The sequence below is a fragment of the Scyliorhinus torazame genome, chromosome 2 (assembly GCF_047496885.1).
Source record: "Scyliorhinus torazame isolate Kashiwa2021f chromosome 2, sScyTor2.1, whole genome shotgun sequence".
Taxonomy (NCBI): Eukaryota; Metazoa; Chordata; class Chondrichthyes; order Carcharhiniformes; family Scyliorhinidae; genus Scyliorhinus; species Scyliorhinus torazame.
Window position 1 is genome coordinate 387,188,653 of NC_092708.1, and position 20,505 is coordinate 387,209,157.

At 50.7% G+C, this 20,505-nt stretch overlaps 2 protein-coding genes across 12 annotated transcripts in view; one reads left to right on the forward strand and one right to left on the reverse strand.

The window, feature by feature from the left end:
- efcab11 (EF-hand calcium binding domain 11) overlaps positions 1 to 8,195 on the reverse strand; it is a 149,045-nt gene extending 140,850 nt beyond the window's left edge. The window contains exons 1-2 of the mRNA XM_072493823.1: positions 6,444 to 8,195; positions 1,525 to 1,620 (exon numbers count right to left, since the gene is read on the reverse strand). Coding sequence (XP_072349924.1) covers positions 1,525 to 1,620; positions 6,444 to 6,518 — 171 coding nt within the window. The 5' untranslated portion in view covers positions 6,519 to 8,195. The remainder of the gene's footprint in view (positions 1 to 1,524; positions 1,621 to 6,443) is intronic.
- A 9,860-nt stretch (positions 8,196 to 18,055) lies between these two features.
- tdp1 (tyrosyl-DNA phosphodiesterase 1) overlaps positions 18,056 to 20,505 on the forward strand; it is a 132,896-nt gene continuing 130,446 nt past the window's right edge. For 5 of the 11 annotated variants that reach the window (XM_072493853.1, XM_072493836.1, XM_072493899.1 and 2 more), the window contains exons 1-2: positions 18,056 to 18,249; positions 19,592 to 20,287. In XM_072493853.1, the coding sequence (XP_072349954.1) occupies positions 19,597 to 20,287 (691 nt within the window). In that variant the 5' untranslated portion in view covers positions 18,056 to 18,249; positions 19,592 to 19,596. Of the gene's footprint in view, positions 18,250 to 18,438; positions 18,692 to 19,591; positions 20,288 to 20,505 lie in introns of those variants that run through there. The other 6 variants (XM_072493862.1, XM_072493882.1, XM_072493873.1 and 3 more) reach the window with 4 other exon arrangements.

Here is a 20,505-nt window from a genome sequence, read left to right on the forward strand (position 1 = left end):
TTAATTGGCTATATAACACTTTTGGATGTCGGAGGTTGTGAAAGGTATTACAACTTTCCTTTATCTAAACTCTTTCTCTGCTGAACTCTTTATCCTCTTCGCCACACGACCAGTCTATCTTCTGTTCATTTCAACAAGCTATTGACTTTCCCCAGCCATGATCACACACCTGTGCACTTTGAGATTATGTTGACCTTTGCTGGAACCACAAGTGGTTCCTCATTTCCTCACCAGATGGACATGATTCTCACCCAAAATCGGACTGTACAGCAGGCGGTTATCCGTACCTGTACAGATTGATTCGAACACCTCCGAAGTAAACCCTTACTGAGATGTTCTTTCATGGGATGGGAGTGGCGCGAGCTAGGCCAGGACTAATTCCCTCGAGAAGGCGATGGTAAACCACCTTCTTGAACTGCAGCAGTCTATGTGCTGTTAAGGAGAGAGTTCAAGAATTTTGGTTCAGACACCTTTCCTGGGCCGGCTCTTTGTTACATTATTACGGGCCAGGGTTTAGAGAACCCCAAAGTGTATCATGGAGTTCACCTGACCCACAACTTTTAATGGATTTTGGTTATGGGGAGCACAAGGGCCCACTTTACAGGTGTGGTGCAACAGAGAGCTAAAGTATGTTTAAACAAAAACAATGTTTATTCTATTAATCCAGTTAACATTTTTAAACACACACAGTAAACATCTTAGCAACTATCAACTCAAATACTCCCCCCAAAGAATACAGTACTCAATAAGTAACCCTTAATCTTTCCTAGCAACATTCATAAGTCAAAAGACCCTCTTTACACAAAGACAGCAGGTTTAAATTCTCTACTGAGAGCAGTTATCACTTTTAGATTAGCAAGTGATCTGAAGACATTCCTTTCATACGGAGATCGATCAGAGTTACACCTTGTTTCTCTGGTGCAGCTCCCAATCTGTAAAACAAAACCAAACAGCCTGTAGCTGCCAGCCCAAAGCGAAAGTAAAGCAGACAGTCAGCCCAGCTCCACCCACACTCTGACATCACTGCAGCTATTTGACAAACACCCATTTCTTAAAGGTACTCTCACATGACAACATGTATCCAATAGTCCCTTCCACTCCGCTCATTCCCCAATGCTGCAGTCATTGTTCATTCATTTTGGGGGGGGGGGGGGGGGAGAAAAGAGATCTGGAGCCAGTACTTTCCTTAATCCAGGTTTATTCACAAGTCAGGCACAAATTCCCTTGTTATTCTCCAACACCAGTGTAAATTATTTATTTTTAAACACTTGGAATTATTCCCAAATCTCTCCCCAATTGATAGCCACTGCTCAATTACAAACTAGAGCATGCACTCATACAGCAAGATTCCAGCTTTAACACCCAGAGCCTCGACCACTGTTTCCCCCTTTTTAACAGATATACAATTCCAGGTTGAAAGCTGAGTGAATCTGTTTCTTGTGCACTTTCGTGGCTGATGCTACGATTCTGAGGTCAGGTCAACAATGAGCTGGACAGCGAACCTCTCAAATTCAGCACCATTACCTTTGATGGTTTATATCCAAAAATGGCCACCACCGCAACCTTGAGATCTTCTCTGCTCAGATAGCCTTTCTGGCCCAAATCACATTCGTGAAAAACCTGGTTAAGGAACAAGAAAGATGTTCAAGAGAAAAAAGAAAATAACCGCCATGATACCCAACACCTCTCTTCCTTCCTTCTGCCCCCCCCTCCCTGCAAAACTAAAAAGACTGCTTCGTGTTATCTTTTTAAAAGTCTCTTCTGACCGAGAGTCCCAAACTATAGGGACCACACAGCAGCCCATCGGGTCTGTGCCAGCTCATTGAAAGATCTACCCAATTAGTCCCACTCTCTCCAATCTTTCTCCATGTTCCTGAAAATCCGTTTGCCTTTGAAGTATAAATGCAATTCTCATTTTGAAACAGTCACCCATATTTTCTTATTTCCACATATCGAGCGGGCATTTAACTTCACCGAGCGCTCACCAAGCCCTGGGTTGAGTGTCCAAACTATCGTTAAACTCCTGTTGTTGGCCGGCATGGTGGTGCAGTGGCTAGCACTGCTGCCTACGGCGCTGAGGTCCCAGGTTCGATTTCAGCCCTGGGTCACTGTCCGTGTGGAGTTTGCACATTCTCCCTGTGTCTGCGTGGGTTTCACCCCCACAACCCAAAGATGTTCAAGGGTTGTCCTTAATTGGAAAAAAATAATTGGGTACTCAATTTTTAAATTTTTCAAATAAAACTCCTGTTGTTGTGTCAAAAGAAAGCCCATGTATTCTGCAACACCCTTCAAGTGGCAGAGAGATTTCTTGGAGCGATTTACGGGATAGCGAGTGGGTTGGAGGAAGATGGGGAGAATGCAAGGAGGCAGTGTGGAAGGGGTAAGTGGGAGAGAGCGAGGGAGGAAGGGGGGGGGCAGAGTTGCTGAGGAGGAGAGTTCCATTGAGACCAGAAGGATACAAAAGGAGGGCATAAACTGAGCAACACTTCCACAAGAAATAGAAATGGAACATGCTGGGAACAAGCAGCAAGTGAATCAGCCGAGAGCACGCACCAGTTAATATGGCAGACGAAACTCGACTTCCAAAAGTTAAACTTGTCTTTTGTTCCCTGCATAGGTCCACTTTCGATAGGCCAGGAAAAGCTGACACCGGAATGACTCATTCCCATGAATGGAAAGGGTAGGGCGACAGGCATTCCTTCAGAGGACCCACATTGATGATTTAAAAAAAAAGACAAGACTTACATCCCACACTTCAAGAGGAGTGGAGGTGTTCGCCCTCCAGTGCCCCGGGGCAAATATCCTTCAGCCAAAGCAGTGGAGGTGTTCGCCCTCCAGTGCCCTGGGGCAAATATCCTTCAGCCAAAGCAGTGGAGGTGTTCGCCCTCCAGTGCCCTGGGGCAAATATCCTTCAGCCAAAGCAAGTTTAAATAAAAGCTGATCATTATCACATTGATGTTTTTAATGGGATCTTGCTGCGCACACATTGGCTGCTGCGGTTCCTACTTGGCAACAGTGACTACACATTAAAAGTATTTCATTCGGTGTAAAGTGCTCTGGGTCAGCTCAAGGTTGTGAAGGGCGCTGGAGAAAAATCAATGCTTTCTGGCTGTCTTCCATTCTCTCTAACTATGGCCACTGAGAAATAAGCAAATATGACATTCAGGGGAGGGGGCTGGAGGCAGGAAGAGCCACCAAGGTGGATGCACAGAACTGAAGGTCTGGATAATGAGGGGGATCCCAGAAAGTGATCTGAAAGAGATAGGAGAGAGTAAAGTGATTGGATTTGGTTAAAGAAAAGATCAGATCGGACGAGTGAGACACAAACTAGAAATGGTCAAGAATGAACATAGAACATACAATGCAGAAGGAGGCCATTTGGCCCATCGAGTCTGCACCGACCCACTTAAACCCTCAATTCTACCCCATCTCCGTAACCCAATAACCCCTCCTAACCTTTTTGGACACGAAGGGCAATTTATCATGGCCAATCCATCTAACCTGCACATCTTTGGACTGTGGGAGGAAACCGGAGCACCCGGAGGAAACCCATGCAGACACGGGGAGAACGTGCAGACTCCGCACAGACAGTGACCCAGCGGGGAATCAAAGCTGGGACCCTGGCGCTGTGAAGCCACAGTGCTATCCACTTGTGCTACCATGCTGCCCTGAAGTGGGAGGGAGGGGGCAGAGTTGCTGAGGAGGAGAGTTCCATTGAGACCAGACAACAAGGATCAGATAACAAGTGTAATGGGTGGGGGAAATACAGGGATTAATTTAAAAATACTGACCAAAGTTGTATGGGAAACTTTAATGACTTTTTGGCCCAAGGTGGGCTGAATGAAAGAAAAACGACTTGCATGGGTTAAGTGGGCCAAATGGCCTCCTTGTGCAATGTTATGGCTCCCTGATTTATACCGCACCCCCTCAAACTCAGGACAGCTCAGAACACTTTGTGGATCTAACAGAGTTACAAAGTGTAGTCACTTTTGTAGAAAGTGGGGCAGCCAATGTATGCAGAGCTCCCATGAACTGCAAATAATAATCTGGTCGATTGAGGACACTGGGAATAAGACCCATGGGAGCCTTTGAAATAGGGCCATGGAATCTGCTCCGTCCACTTAGGGGGCAGACGGGAATTTGGAATAACGTCTCATCTGAAATACTGGCAGCTCCGACAGTGAAACACTCCCTCAGTACTGTGTTGAGACTGTCGACTAGATTCTGTACTCAAATCTCTGTGGCTTCACAGAGCCAGGGTCCCAGGTTAGATTCCCCGCTGGGTCACTGTCCGAGGAGACTGCACGTTCTCCCCGTGTCTGCATGGGTTTCCTCCGGGTGCTCCGGTTTCCTCTCACAGTCCAAAGACGTGCAGGTTAGGCGGATTGGCCATGATAAATTGTCCTTAGTGACCAAAAAGGTTAGGACGGGTTATTGGTTTACAGGGATAGGGCGGCAGTGAGGGCTTAAGTGGGTCGGTGCAGACTCGATGGGCCGAATGGCCTCCTTCTGCACCATGTTCTCTGGAGTGGGACTTGAACCCACAACCTTCGGATTCAGATGGGGGGGGGGTTCCTCATCTGTGCCCTTTCAGGACAGTTACTGACCCAGGCTAAGCCTCGGTATGCTCCAGTCTATTTGGGAGGGCAGCTAATTATTCGGAGAATCAAAAAGAGGATTTGCACAGTAACTTCATTGCAATGTTAACGTAAGCCTACTTGTGACAATAATAAAGATTATAGATTTTGTCATACATCAAGTATGAAGCTCACATTACAGCTAAGCGCTAGTTTTACACCATTGAATGGTCTGCCTGTTTTTAAGATCCTCTTCCGAGGAGACTTCAGATCAGATTTGAATGCAGCTTCAAGACACAGATTAGGCCAGGGCACAAGTTTACGATCCACTTGGCCACTGATCCATGTGAAATCCTGAGGTGCCCCCAAAGATAATGCCAGGGTGAAAGCACACAGAATGACCATTAGGTGGAGCCTGTGAGCACTTTTAACCACAGTATCAACATCAACTTCTAAAACAAACGGCTCTTAAAAAAAAGCCTGTCACAGAACAATATGCCAATTAAACCAGGCACGTTTTTTAAAAAAAAGAGTTCCTTTAGTTCTCCAGCTCTAAACTCATGTTAAAACCATCCTTCTCCTTGACACATTTTAAACGTCATCATAAAAATGCAAGATGTTATTTAAGAGTTGAATTTTACCATTAATTTTAATACCTGTCACTTGATTGGATGAGTGCAGTCATAGTGCAGCTCAGCCACGTGGACAGGCAGGAGAAGAGAGGTGATCCTCCTTAGACCAAAGGAGGCAACGGACAGATGCAGAGGGTGCTCAAAATCATGAGAGTTTAGAGCTTCAGATTGGGTGAATAAAGATTAAGGGGATTGGGCAAAGCAGAGGTGACACGAGGAAAAACCTCCTCATGTTAGGATTTGCAATGCACCGCCTGATCGGGAGATTCAACAGGAATGTCAAACGCGACTGGATAAAAATGAAGGAGAAAAAAAAGACTGCAGAGAGAGAGAGAGAGAGAGAGACTAACTGGATTGCTCTCCGAAAGCAACAGGACACCCTCAATGGGCTGAATGGCCTTCTTCCGTGCTGGATTATTCTCGAGTTTAACATTTCGGCCTTCCCCATGTATAATACAATCGATTGGGTTTTCTCCCCACTGAGTCACTGGGTTTGAGTAGTCACTTGGTGGCACAGAATCGGAATGTTGCTGGGAACCAGGGCATGTTTCAAAAGCTTTTTAACCTGCACCCATCCCCACAAGCCCAGAACTCCATTTCACAAACCATCAGTTTGTCAGATTGTTTGAGATTTGGTATTCTTGCCTTTGTCGTGATGAATGAGACACAAAAAGCTTCAACACCATGTCTTGTCAGCAATATTGGGTCCAAGTCCGACTCCAAACTCAGGCAGACAATCCAGACTGATCCATCAGTCTTTTCTAATGTGACATTAAACCAATACCATCTATAGGATTTTTTGAAGGAGAGTCCTGGTCAACATTGGTCCTTTAACCAACATCACACCAGATATATTTTTTGGTCATTTATCTCGATGTTGTTCAGTGGGATCTTACTGCGTGCAAATTGGCGACCGTATTTCATTACATACAGTGACTACAGTTCAAAATTACTTAATCAACTGCACAGCACTTGGGGTCGCCCACAGGTCACAAAATACGCCATAGAAATACAAGCTATAAGCTGGCTTTGCTTGAAGGCACAATCGCTACAATAAATTTAAAAGTAGAGAATTTCTACATTTAAAATCCTTCAACTTTAACAGGGCAATAACCAGAGTAACTGTCCTGAGTCAGCTCTCTCCACCCCCAGGGGATGCCACTGTTGCCTTGGAGGGAGCGTGGGAGAGGGTCCCGGCAGTAACAATGAAATGGTTTCTCTCTTTATTACCTACCGTAACAAAGTGGCTCTTGTCCGAGTCAGTGACAATCCTCTCTTCACCAACAATGCAACTATGTGCTTGATACATGAGATCGAATGTCCAGCCAGTGGCCAGGCAGGCAGCTTCAATGGACGTAATTCTTCCTGTCTCTCCCACTGACCCCACACCACAATCTCACTGACTCCTTGCCCTCACTGACCTTCACTGTTAGTCCCACTCATCCTCAATGTTAACCTCATTCACACTGTTACCCTCATTGCAGCTATAATGTATCAGATCACTGACTGTTACTGTCGCACAGACACACGGTTATTCTCTCTCTCTCACACGGTTATTCTCTCTCTCTCACACGGTTATTCTCTCTCTCTCACACGGTTATTCTCTCTCTCTCACACGGTTATTCTCTCTCTCTCACACGGTTATTCTCTCTCTCTCACACGGTTATTCTCTCTCTCTCACACGGTTATTCTCTCTCTCTCACACGGTTATTCTCTCTCTCTCACACGGTTATTCTCTCTCTCTCACACGGTTATTCTCTCTCTCTCACACGGTTATTCTCTCTCTCTCACACGGTTATTCTCTCTCTCTCACACGGTTATTCTCTCTCTCTCTCACTGTTATTCTCTCTCTCTCTCACTGTTATTCTCTCTCTCTCACACTGTTATTCTCTCTCTCTCACACTGTTATTCTCTCTCTCTCACACTGTTATTCTCTCTCTCTCACACTGTTATTCTCTCTCTCTCACACTGTTATTCTCTCTCTCTCACACGGTTATTCTCTCTCTCTCACACGGTTATTCTCTCTCTCTCACACTGTTATTCTCTCTCTCTCACACTGTTATTCTCTCTCGCACACTGTTATTCTCTCTCTCACACTGTTATTCTCTCTCTCACACTGTTATTCTCTCTCTCACACTGTTATTCTCTCTCTCACACTGTTATTCTCTCTCTCACACTGTTATTCTCTCTCTCACACTGTTATTCTCTCTCTCACACTGTTATTCTCTCTCTCACACTGTTATTCTCTCTCTCTCACACTGTTATTCTCTCTCTCTCACACTGTTATTCTCTCTCTCTCACACTGTTATTCTCTCTCTCTCACACTGTTATTCTCTCTCTCTCACACTGTTATTCTCTCTCTCTCACACTGTTATTCTCTCTCTCTCACACTGTTATTCTCTCTCTCTCACACTGTTATTCTCTCTCTCTCACACTGTTATTCTCTCTCTCTCACACTGTTATTCTCTCTCTCTCACACTGTTATTCTCTCTCTCTCACACTGTTATTCTCTCTCTCTCACACTGTTATTCTCTCTCTCTCACTGTTATTCTCTCTCTCTCACTGTTATTCTCTCTCTCTCACTGTTATTCTCTCTCTCTCACTGTTATTCTCTCTCTCACACTGTTATTCTCTCTCTCACACTGTTATTCTCTCTCTCACACTGTTATTCTCTCTCTCTCACACTGTTATTCTCTCTCTCTCACACTGTTATTCTCTCTCTCTCACACTGTTATTCTCTCTCTCTCACACTGTTATTCTCTCTCTCACACACTGTTATTCTCTCTCTCACACTGTTATTCTCTCTCTCACACTGTTATTCTCTCTCTCTCACTGTTATTCTCTCTCTCTCACTGTTATTCTCTCTCTCTCACTGTTATTCTCTCTCTCTCACTGTTATTCTCTCTCTCACACTGTTATTCTCTCTCTCACACTGTTATTCTCTCTCTCACACTGTTATTCTCTCTCTCACACTGTTATTCTCTCTCTCACACTGTTAATCTCTCTCTCACACTGTTATTCTCTCTCTCACACTGTTATTCTCTCTCTCACACTGTTATTCTCTCTCTCACACTGTTATTCTCTCTCTCACACTGTTATTCTCTCTCTCACACTGTTATTCTCTCTCTCACACTGTTATTCTCTCTCTCACACTGTTATTCTCTCTCTCACACTGTTATTCTCTCTCTCACACTGTTATTCTCTCTCTCTCACACTGTTATTCTCTCTCTCTCACTGTTATTCTCTCTCTCACACTGTTATTCTCTCTCTCTCACACTGTTATTCTCTCTCTCTCACGGTTATTCTCTCTCTCACACTGTTATTCTCTCTCTCACACTGTTATTCTCTCTCTCACTGTTATTCTCTCTCTCACACTGTTATTCTCTCTCTCACACTGTTATTCTCTCTCTCACACTGTTATTCTCTCTCTCACACTGTTATTCTCTCTCTCTCACACTGTTATTCTCTCTCTCTCACACTGTTATTCTCTCTCTCTCACACTGTTATTCTCTCTCTCTCACACTGTTATTCTCTCTCTCTCACACTGTTATTCTCTCTCTCTCACTGTTATTCTCTCTCTCACACTGTTATTCTCTCTCTCTCACACTGTTATTCTCTCTCTCTCACGGTTATTCTCTCTCTCACACTGTTATTCTCTCTCTCACACTGTTATTCTCTCTCTCACACTGTTATTCTCTCTCTCACACTGTTATTCTCTCTCTCACACTGTTATTCTCTCTCTCACACTGTTATTCTCTCTCTCACACTGTTATTCTCTCTCTCTCTCACACTGTTATTCTCTCTCTCTCACACTGTTATTCTCTCTCTCTCACACTGTTATTCTCTCTCTCTCACACTGTTATTCTCTCTCTCACACACTGTTATTCTCTCTCTCTCTCACACTGTTATTCTCTCTCTCTCACACTGTTATTCTCTCTCTCTCACACTGTTATTCTCTCTCTCTCTCACGGTTATTCTCTCTCTCACACTGTTATTCTCTCTCTCTCACACTGTTATTCTCTCTCTCACACTGTTATTCTCTCTCTCACACTGTTATTCTCTCTCTCACACTGTTATTCTCTCTCTCACACTGTTATTCTCTCTCTCACACTGTTATTCTCTCTCTCTCACACTGTTATTCTCTCTCTCACACTGTTATTCTCTCTCTCACACTGTTATTCTCTCTCTCACACTGTTATTCTCTCTCTCTCTCTCTCTCACAGTTATTCATTCTCTCTCTCTCTCACACACTGTTATATTTTCCTTCTTTCTCTTTCTCTTTCTCTCTTTCTCTCTTTCTTTCTCTCTTTCTCTCTCTCTCTCTCTCACACACTGTTATATATATTTTTTTCTCACTGTTACTCCAGCTCAGTTGCTCTCTCGCAGTTTGAAGCTGCTGTTTTTGTAACTTCCGCGCAACAGCAATCCAATTTCTGACTGGATTACAATGACTGCCACTCACTTTCATCAGCCGCAGTGATTGGCTGTCGCTCTTAAAGGGATTGTCCTGTTCTTAAAGGTGCAGGGTAGGTGTAATCTACCGGCAGAAAATACTTTAAACTTGTTTTCTCCAATGACTGGCAATTCTCACCAGAGTTTGCACTGACTGGTCCAAGTTGTTTCAATCACAGAAATGTATTCTTTTTAACGAATTCCTTCCGAATTGAAAGCACGTAATTAAAAATGCTAAAAAAAATACCTATTCTGAGGCCAAAACATTGATGCCTCGCTGTCCAGTTATGTTTTATCAGCATAATAAGATATTAGAATTATATTGAGCGGATATAAGTTTAAATTGACCTTTTTCAGTGTGAGCAGTTGGTGGCACACATGCGAGTCAGAAGCTGTGGGTTCTGCTTTCACTCCAGACACAGGGGGCGAAATTCTCCGGAAACGGCGCGATGTCCGCCGACTGGCGCCCAAAACGGCGCAAATCAGACGGGCATCGCGCCGCCCCAAAGGCGCGGAATGCTCCGCATCTTTGTAGCTGAGCCGCAACCTTGAGGGGCTAGGTCGGCGCCGGATGAATTTCCGCCCCGCCAGCTGGCGGAAAAGGCCTTTGGTGCCCCGCCAGCTGGCGCGGAAATGACATCTCCGGGCGGCGCATGCGCGGGAGCGTCAGCGGCCACTGACAGCTTCCCACGCATGCGCAGTGGAGGGAGTCTCTTCTGCCTCCGCCATGGTAGAGACCGTGGCAGAGGCGGAAGGGAAAGAGTGCCCCCACGGCACAGGCCCGCCTGCGGATCGGTGGGCCCCGATCGCGGGCCAGGCCACCGTGGGGGCACCCCCCGGGGTCAGATCGCCCCCCCCCCAGGACCCCGGAGCCTGCCCGCGCCGCCTTGTCCCGCCGGTAAGGTAGGTGGTTTAATTTACGCCGGCAGGACAGGCATTTTAGCGGCGGGACTTCGGCCCATCTGGGCCGGAGAATCGCGGGGGGTGGCCCGCCAACCGGCGTGCCGCGATTCCCGCCCTAGCCGAATATCCAGTGCCGGAGACTTCGGCAACCAGTGGGGGCGGGATTCACGCCAGCCCCCGGCGATTCTCCGACCCGGCGGGGGTCGGAGAATCTCGCCCAGGGTGTCAGTACTGAGGGAGTGCCACACTGTCAGAGGGTCAGTACTGAGGGAGTGCCGCACTGTCAGAGGGTCAGTACTGAGGGAGTGCTGCACTGTCAGAGGGTCAGTACTGAGGGGGTGCCGCACTGTCAGAGGGTCAGTACTGAGGGAGTGCTGCACTGTCAGAGGGTCAGTACAGAGGGGGTGCTGCACTGTCGGAGGGTCAGTACTGAGGGAGTGCTGCACTGTCAGAGGGTCAGTACTGAGGGAGTGCTGCACTGTCAGAGGGTCAGTACTGAGGGAGTGCTGCACTGTCAGGGGGTCAGTACTGAGGGAGTGCCGCACTGTCAGAGGGTCAGTACTGAGGGAGTGCTGCACTGTCAGAGGGTCAGTACTGAGGGAGTGCTGCACTGTCAGAGGGGCAGTACTGAAGGAGTGCCGCACTATCAGAGGGTCAGTACTGAGGGAGTGCTGCACTGTCAGAGGGTCAGTACTGAGGGAGTGCTGCACTGTCAGAGGGTCAGTACAGAGGGAGTGCTGCACTGTCGGAGGGTCAGTCCTCAGGGAGTGCCGCACTGTCAGAGGGTCAGTACTGAGGAAGTACTGCACTGTCAGAGGGTCAGTACTGAGAGAGTGCCACACTGTCAGATGGTCAGTACTTAGGAAGTACTGCACTGTCAGAGGGTCAGTACTGAGGGAGTGCCGCACTGTCAGAGGGTCAGTACGGAGGGAATGCTGCACTGTCAGAGGGTCAGTACTGAGGGAGTGCTGCACTGTCAGAGGGTCAGTACTGAGGGAGTGCCGCACTGTCAGAGGGTCAGTACTGAGGGAGTGCTGCACTGTCAGAGGGTCAGTACAGAGGGAGTGCTGCACTGTCTGAGGGTCAGTCCTCAGGGAGTGCCGCACTGTCAGAGGGTCAGTACTGAGGAAGTACTGCACTGTCAGAGGGTCAGTACTGAGAGAGTGCCGCACTGTCAGATGGTCAGTACTTAGGAAGTACTGCACTGTCAGAGGGTCAGTACTGAGGGAGTGCCGCACTGTCAGAGGGTCAGTACTGAGGGAGTGCCGCACTGTCAGAGGGTCAGTACTGAGGGAGTGCTGCAATGTCAGAGGGTCAGTACTGAGGGAGTGCTGCACTGTCAGAGGATCAGTAGTGAGGGAGTGCTGCACAGTCAGAGGGTCAGTACTGAGCGAGTGCTGCACTGTCAGAGGGTCAGTACTGAGGGAGTGCCGCGCTATCAGGGGGTCAGTACTGAGGGGGTGCTGCACTGTCAGAGCGTCCGTACTGAGGGAGTGCTGCACTGTCAGAGGGTCAGTACTGAGGGAGTGCCGCACTGTCACAGGTTTAGTACTGAGGGAATGCTGCATTGAGGGTCAGTACTGAGGGAGCGCAGCACTGTCAGGGGGTCAGTACTGAGGGAGTGCTGCACTGTCAGAGGGTCAGTACTGAGGGAGTGCTGCACTATCAGAGGGTCAGTACTGAGGGAGCGCCACAGTGTCAAAGGGTCAGTACTGAGGGAGTGCTGCACTGTCAGAGGGTCAGTACTGAGGGAGTGCTGCTCTGTCAGAGGGTCAGTACTGAGGGAGTGCTGCACTGTCAGAGGGTCAGTACTAAGGGTGTGCTGCACTGTCAGAGGGTCAGTACTGAGGGAGTGCTGCACTGCCAGAACTTAGGGACATAGGACTGGGGCAGCGAGTTCCACAAATTCACCGCCCTCTGTGAGAAGTAGTTCCTCCTCATCCCAGTTCTAAATCTACCGCTTCTTAACCGATATGGGGTGGCACGGTAGCGCAGTGGTAAGCACGGATGCTTCACAGCTCCAGGGTCACAGGTTCGATTCCCGGCTTGGGTCACTGTCTGTGCGGAGTCTGCACGTTCTCCCCGTGTCTGCGTGGGTTTCCTCCGGGTGCGCCGGTTTCCTCCCTATGCACTATCAAGTACGCGAGATGAGAGTAGAGAGTAATCGAGGTTTATTACACAGAGATGTGTGGCCTCCTACAGCAGCTTATGAAATGGCTGCTGTTCGTAGAGCACACATATTTATACTCTGCCTACTGGGCGGAGCCAGCAGGCAGGTATCTACCCCCGTACCTGTAGTACAGAGGCCTTACCGTAATACCCATATATACAATATGATACAACAGTGGTGACTACCACATTCACCCCCTGTTAAAAATGAGTCCAGCGGGGTTGGTGGAAAACTATATACATACAGATTGGTTTTAAAATTACAGAGATGGTTACAGATTTAGACGATCGGGGGCCTTGATCTGTCGTTGAGAGGCCGCAGTGCTGGTGGCAACTCAGGTGTCGGCTTGGTCTTCGGTGACTCCGGGAGCGTGTCGAAATCCTCTTCATCCCCGGGTGTGAGCAAGGGGAGGACGGATTGTCCTGGAGTGGGGGCTGCGCCGGGGGAGGGGAGGGTGGCGCCGGGGCAGAGGGAGGGGTGTGTGGGGACCCAGCTGGTGCCAGATCCCTGAGGGAGACTGTGTCTTCGCGGCCGTCGGGGTACGCTACGTAGGCGTCCTGCGGGTTTGCATGGAGTAGCTGTACCCTCTCAACCAATGGGTCCGCCTTGTGGAGCCGCATGTGCTTGCGGAGGAAAAGGGGTCCTGGAGCTGCCAGCCACATTGGGAGCGAAACCCCGGAGGTGGACTTTCTGGGGAAGGCCAGGAGACATTCATGGGGGGTTTCGTTAGGCGCCGTGCACAGGAGCGACCGAATGGAGTGAAGTGCGTCGGGGAGGACCTCCTGCCAGCGGGAGGCTGGGAGATTTCTGGACCTTAGGGCCAGCTGGACGGCCCTCCAGATCGTCCCATTCTCCCGCTCCACCTGCCCGTTTCCCCGGGGGTTGTAGCTGGTCGTCCTGCTCGAGGCAATGCCCCTGTTGAGCAGGTACTGGCGCAGCTCATCGCTCATAAATGAGGATCCCCGGTTGCTGTGGATGTAGGCGGGGAAACTGAACAGAGCAAAGATGGTGTTGAGGGCTTTGATGACGGTGGCAGACGTCATATCGGGGCATGGGGCGGCGAAGGGGAATCTGGAATACTCGTCGACCACATTAAGAAAGTACGTGTTGCGGTCGGTGGAGGGGAGGAGCCCTTTGAAGTCCACACTGTGGCGTTTAGAGGGGCGGGAGGCCTTCACCAGGCGTACAGTCTGGCCGGTAGAAGTGCGGTTTACACTCCGCGCAGACCTGGCAGTCTCTGGTGATAGCCCTGACTTCCATGATGGAGTAGGGCAGATTGCGGGCCTTAATGAAGTGGTAAAAGCGGGTGACTCCTGGGTGACAGAAATCATCGTGCAGGGTCTGGAGTCGGTCCACTTGTGCGCTGGCACATGTACCTCAGGATAGGGCATCGGGGGGGCTGGTTGAGCTTACCGGGGCGATACACAATCTCGTAATTATAGGTGGAGAGCTCAATCCTCCTCCTCAAGATTTTATCATTTTTGATCTTACCCCGCTGTGTGTTGTTAAACATGAAGGCAACCGGCCGTTGGTCTGTGAGGAGAGTGAATCTCCTGCCGGCCAGGTAATGCCTCCAATGTCGCACTGCTTCAACGATCGCTTGGGCCTCCTTTTCGACGGAGGAGTGCCGAATTTTGGAGGCATGGAAGGTGCGGGAAAAGAATGCCAAGGGCCTGCCTGCCTGGTTGAGGGTGGCGGCCAGAGCGACGTCTGATGCATCGCTCTCAACTTGGAAGGGGATCGTCTTGTCGACCGCGTGCATCGCGGTCTTGTTGATGTCAGCCTTGATACGGTTGAAGGCCTGGTGAGCCTCAGCCTTCAGTGGGAAAGCAGTGGATTGAATGAGTGGGCGGGCCTTGTCCGCATAGCTTGGGACCCACTGGGCATAATACGAAAAGAACCCCAGGCATCGATTGAGAGCCTAGAGGCAGTGGGGAGGGGGAGTTCCATGAGGGGGCGCACGCGATCGGGGTCGGGCCCCAGAACTCCGTTCTGAACCACATAGCCGATGATGGCTAATCGGTTCGTGCTGAACACACACTTCTCCTTGTTGTAAGTTAGGTTGAGGAGTGTGGCGGTGTGGAGAAATTTGGAAAGGCTAGCGTCGTGGTCCTGCTGGTCGTGGCTGCAGATGGTGATGTTGTCCAGGTACGGGAAAGTGGCCCGCAGCCCGTACCGGTCAACCATTCAGTCCATCTCCCTTGGAAGACCGAGACCCCATTGGTGATGCCAAAGGAAACCCTAAGAAAATGGTAAAGGCGGCCGTCTGCTTCAAACGCAGTGTATGGGCGGTCCGCCTTGCGGATGGGGAGCTGGTGGTAGGCAGATTTCAGGCCCACTGTCGAGAAGACCCGGTACTGTGCAATCTGATTGACCATATCAGATATGTGTGGGAGGGGGTACGCGTCGAGCTGCGTGTACCGATTGATGGTCTGACTGTAGTCAACGACCATCCTGTTTTTCTCCCCGGTTTTCACCACTACCACTTGGGCTCTCCAGGGGCTGTTGCTGGCCTCGATGATACCTTCCCGCAACAGCCGCTGGACCTCAGATCTGATGAAGGTCCTGTCCTGGGCGCTGTACCGTCTGCTCCTGGTGGCGAAGGGTTTGCAATCCGGGGTGAGGTTTGCAACAGGGAGGGCGGGTCGACCTTAAGGGTCGCGAGGCCGCAAACAGTAAGGGGTGGTAGGGGCCCGCCAAGTTTCAGGGTTAGGCTCTGGAGGTTGCACTGGAAGTCCAGGCTGAGTAGCAAGGCAGCGCAGAGGTTGGGGAGGACGTACAGCCGGAAGCCGCTGAACTCTACGCCCTGGATGGCGAGGGTGGCAAGCAGTACCCCCGGATTGCCACGGAGTGGGATCCGGAGGCCAGGGAGATTCTTTGGTTAGCGGGGTGTACCGCGAGGGAGCAGCACCTTACTGTAATGGGGTGGATGAAGCTCTCAGTGCTCCCAGAGTCCAGAAGGTAGAATATCTCGTGCCCGTCGACCTTCACCTTTGTCGAAGCGGTCGCGAAGTTGTGCGGTCGAGACTGGTCGATCGTGACCGAGGCGAGACGCAGCTGGTCGTTGGCGGTTGCAGGCGATGAGTGGCCCGATGAGGTGCCCGACGGGCAGGGGTCCTGGGGCAGGCAAGGTGGCGCCGACCTCGAGCCGCACATGACCTGGGGCAGGCAAGATGGCAGTGCCCATTGGTTCTGAGGCAAGCAAGATGGCGGCGCCCACGGGCCGCACGTGTTGTGAGTGGAGCAAGATGGCTGCGCCCACGGGCCACACGTGGTCTGAGGAGAGGAAGATGGAGGCGCCCACTGGCCGCACATGGGGGCTGCAGGGACAATAGCGGCGATTGAGCGGGCCTGGCACACTGCAGCGAAATGTCCCTTCTTGCCACAGGCCTTGCAGAGCGCGCTCCGCGCCGGGCATCGCTGCCAGGGGTGTTTTGTCTGTCAGCAGAAGTAGCACTTGGGTCCCCCGGGGTTGGTTGGCTGCCGCGCGGCGCAGGCGTGGGGATGGCTGAGGGCGGTCGCTGATGGGGTCCACGATGGGGTGGGCGCGGGCGGGGTCCACGATGCACAGGGGGGGTGGGCCGTGCGGTCGGGGGCATAAGCCTGTACATTGCGTGAGGCGACCGTGAGCGAGAGTGCTAGTTTCTTGGTCGCCGCGAGGTCAAGCGTGGCCCTTTCTAAGAGGCGCTGGCGGAAATAGTCAGACCCTATGCCCATAACGAACGCGTCTCTCATGAGTAGGTTCAAATGTTCAGTGGCCGAACGGCCTGGCAGTCACAGTCTCTCACCAGGGCGAGCTGGGCACGCCAAAAATCTTCCACAGACTCACCGGGAAGTTGGTGCCACGTGGATAGGAGGTGCCTGGCATAGATCTTCTTGGTCTGCTGAGCGTAATTCTCCTTCAGTAGCGCCATGGCCTCTGCGTAGGTAGGCACGTCCTGGACGAGGGGAAAAACATTGGAGCTCAGCCGCGTGTACAGAACCTGGAGCTTCTGTGCTTCTGAGATTGGGTCTGGTGCAGACCCGATGTATGCTTCAAAGCTAGCTAGCCAATGCTGGAAGTCCTTTTTGCCGTTGTCTGCTTGAGGATGCAGCTGCAGGCAATCCGGCTTGATACGGAGATCCATCTCTGAAAAATCTCTGTGTAATAAATTGATGGACTTTCAATTACGACGATACGAGAGCAGAATGTAATCGAGATTTTATTGCACAGAGATGTGTGGACTCCTACAGCAGCTGACGAAATGGCTGCTGTTCGGAGAGCACACGCATTTATACTCTGCCTACTGGGCGGAGCCAGCAGGCAAGGATCTACCCCCATACCTGTAGTACAGGGGCCTTACCGTAATACCCATATATATACAGTATAATACATCAGTGGTGACTACCACACTCCCACAGTCCAAAGATGTGCAGGTTAGGTGGATTGGCGAAGTTAAATTGCGCTTAGGTGGGTAAATAGGTGGGATTGCAGGGGTAGGGTAGAGGTGTGGGCTTAAATCGGATGCTCTTTCCAGGATCCGGTGCAGACTCGATGGGCCGAATGGCCTCCTTCTGCACTGTAAATTCTATGATATCCATGACTTCTCGTTTGAGATTGCCCTACAAGGGGGAACATTTGGTCTACGTTTACTTTATCAATTCCTTTTAGCATTTTAAATAATCGACCAGATCCCCTCTCATTCTTCTGAAAGGATGAACATGTGGGTGTGGTTGGTCGGGCCCCCCTGGCACCATTCACATGTCTTCCACCTCTGGGAAGAACCCGCTCATTCTCGTCCTGGGACGGTGCGCCCTGTGCACCAGCATTACTGCAAGAGAAAATGTTGGAAGAAAATGACAAAAAGAAACAACCATCTTTAAATGACCCGATGTTTTTTTTCTCCGGGGTTCCACACAGCAGACACCTGCAAATTCATCTTCCAATTCCTGGAAACTCCAGGCCAATCCTGGAGAGTTGGCAACCCCCAGCCCAGTGCTACCAGCTGAGCCACAGGCTGGGGTCTACCAGAGGAAGTGAGAGCAAAATAGTCGTTTCTTTTAAAGCAAATTCGGAGAGTCAGATTTGCAATAAGAGAAATAAAGCTTTGACAAAGGGTCATCTGGACTCGAAACGTTAGCACTTTTCTCTCGCTACAGATGCTGCCAGACCTGCTGAGGTTTTCCAGCATTTTGTCTTTGGTTCCAATGAGAGAAGCCGGGATTCTGAACGCTAATTTAAGGTTGCTGACAGGGCAAGTGCAACTTCGATTGTCGGTGCGCAATAGGACCCGGTGGGAAGGAATGCGGGCGCGCTCCCGGGCCGCGTTCTGAAGGGGGCTCGTGCTCCCGGGCCGCGTTCTAAAGCCGGCTCGTGCCCCCGGGCCGCGTTCCAACGCGGGCTCGTGCTCCCGGGCCGCGTTCTAAAGCGGGCGCGTGCTCCCGGGCCGCGTTCTAAGTTCTCCTGAGCCGCGTTCCAAAGCGGCTGGGCTACATTGTGTCAAGCGGCTGCAGATTAGATACAGTTTCATTCAAGGTGGGCTACAATAGGCGACGGTCGCAGCATCCGGTCAAATAAATACAATTCAACATGCAGCATCCTGTGTTCACAATGGCCCTTTCTCCATTCCTGACCCAGGTCGTGCACCGTCCCCCTCACACCCATTTATTTTTCTCTCTCTCTCTCTCTCTCGTCTGCAACATGCTACCCAGCGCCGAAGTGCTTTTGTCTTGGTTCAGACTGGGGCACCGGACTGAGGGCGCTGCCAAGGACAATCGTCCCATGTGCCCTCCCAAGCTGCCGGCCAAGCTGCCCCCTGAAGCCCTACAAAAGAGCAGGTCACCCTTTAGGAGGGTGTCACTGCTTCTTGCTGCTGGCTCCCTGAGCAGTTCATGGCAGTGAATAGACTGGCCAGCCAGGGCCTTCCAGTTGTCCAGTGGTGATTGCTTTCTTTCCGGGAGAGAGGGACACCGAGAAGGTAAGAGAGGTTTATCCCGAGGTTAAGGTGGATGTTGATTTGCAGCCCCTCGGGATTGTTGTTGATGGTTTTGGAAGAGTCACATCTTCCCCTGCCAACTGGTTGGTAAATAAGGAGAGGGCCCAAGGCAATGGTGGCAGAGTGACCATGTCACCGGACCCGTAACCCAAAGACTCGGGGGGGGGGGGGGGGGGGGCACGGGTCCCACATCAGATAGTGGAAGTAAATTTTTTATTAAACTAGTCGAACTCTTTAGGGAAGGAAATCTGCTGTCCTTACCTGGTCTGGCCTACATGCGACTCCTCGAGCCCCAGCAATGTGGTTGACTTGTGACTGCCCGCTGAAATGGTCTCGCGAGCAGCTCTGTTCAAGGACAATTTTGGGATGGGTAAGATCCAATGGAATAAAATAATTTTACCCGTCAGGAGGTAATTGAAACTGTAGACTGGTTATTTGAATTAGAGCTGTCGTGGCGTGGCTGTCTGGTGTCACTGGACAGAAATCGCTAGCACAAGTGTACCCCCCGCCCCCCACCCCCCCACCCCACCACCCCCACTGCTGCTTTCTGTCGGGCTTCACCCGAGTTCCAATAAAACTGAAGGAACTGCCGTGGAAACTCAATCTGTTTCATTATTTCGATCGGTTATTTCAGGAAGGCCCGCGGTCCTCCATGTGTCCAGGGTCAAAATATACCCCTCAACCGCCAGGTGATCTGGCCATTGTCATTTGTGGGATCTTGTTCTGCGCGTGTTGACTGCCACGTTTCCTATATTTCAGCTGTAACTATTTTTCAAAAGTGCGTCATTGGTTGGCTGTAAAGGGTTTCAGGACGTGCCAAGGCCAGGAAGGATACTATGTAAATTAAAGTTTTTATTTCTTCCCCTCCCCTCCCCCTGCCAGAAGCCATGTCTGGAGGAGTGAGCAAAGTTCAGAGTCAGCACGGGAGATGGACAGTGTCGAGCAGCGATGAGGAAGACGCTGAGCCTATTCGACGGGCAGACAGATCGTGCCCACTTCCACAGCCTGCCAGGAAAGACTGGGTGTCCGATTCGGACGAGACCGTGGTCGATGAAGGAGAGTTTGAGGTGGTGAGCTCTGGCCATGCGAATGCTGTTTCCAGCACCGAAGGACCTTCAGGACCCGATCATTCCAGGAAATGTTCACCGAGCCCTCGTGCATCCGGGGCTGGGAAAATGATGGAGAAATGTGCCACAGACCCTGTCAAAACGGAAACGCCTGACCTCAGCAGGCAGCCCTCCCCTGCTCTTAAGAGGTTAAGACCGTCATCTGAATCGGGCTGGGGGGTCTCCAGCAGCGAGGAGGAGCCTGATGACAAAGCTGAAGTGCGACTGGTCAAGGCGGAGCTGGCTGACCAGGGGGGTCCAGCTCCGAGGCCTAAGAAACAGCGGCTGGAAGGAATGGACCATCGCTGCCCCTCGGGGAGCTCAGTAACTACCTGGCCATCCAAATCGGAGAGGGGCGGTGACAGCTTAGACACGTGGGACGTGCTGGAAAAAGCCAAGCGTTTCAGTTTTTACCTGACCAAAGTCTCTGGCATCCCAACCAAAGACAACTGCGGAGCACTTCACATAAAAGGTAAGATGTCTGCAGACGCTTCAGAGTGGTTTTGGGATCAGAGTCGGGGATGTTTCAATGTGCAGCCAGCTGAGGGGCACACTGCCATCCCGGTGTCCAGCTGAGGGGCACACACCCATCCCAGTGTCCAGCTGAGGGGCACACTCCCATCCCAGTGTCCAGCTGAGGGGCACACACCGATCCCAGTGGCCAGCTGAGGGGCACAGAGGAACAAAGTA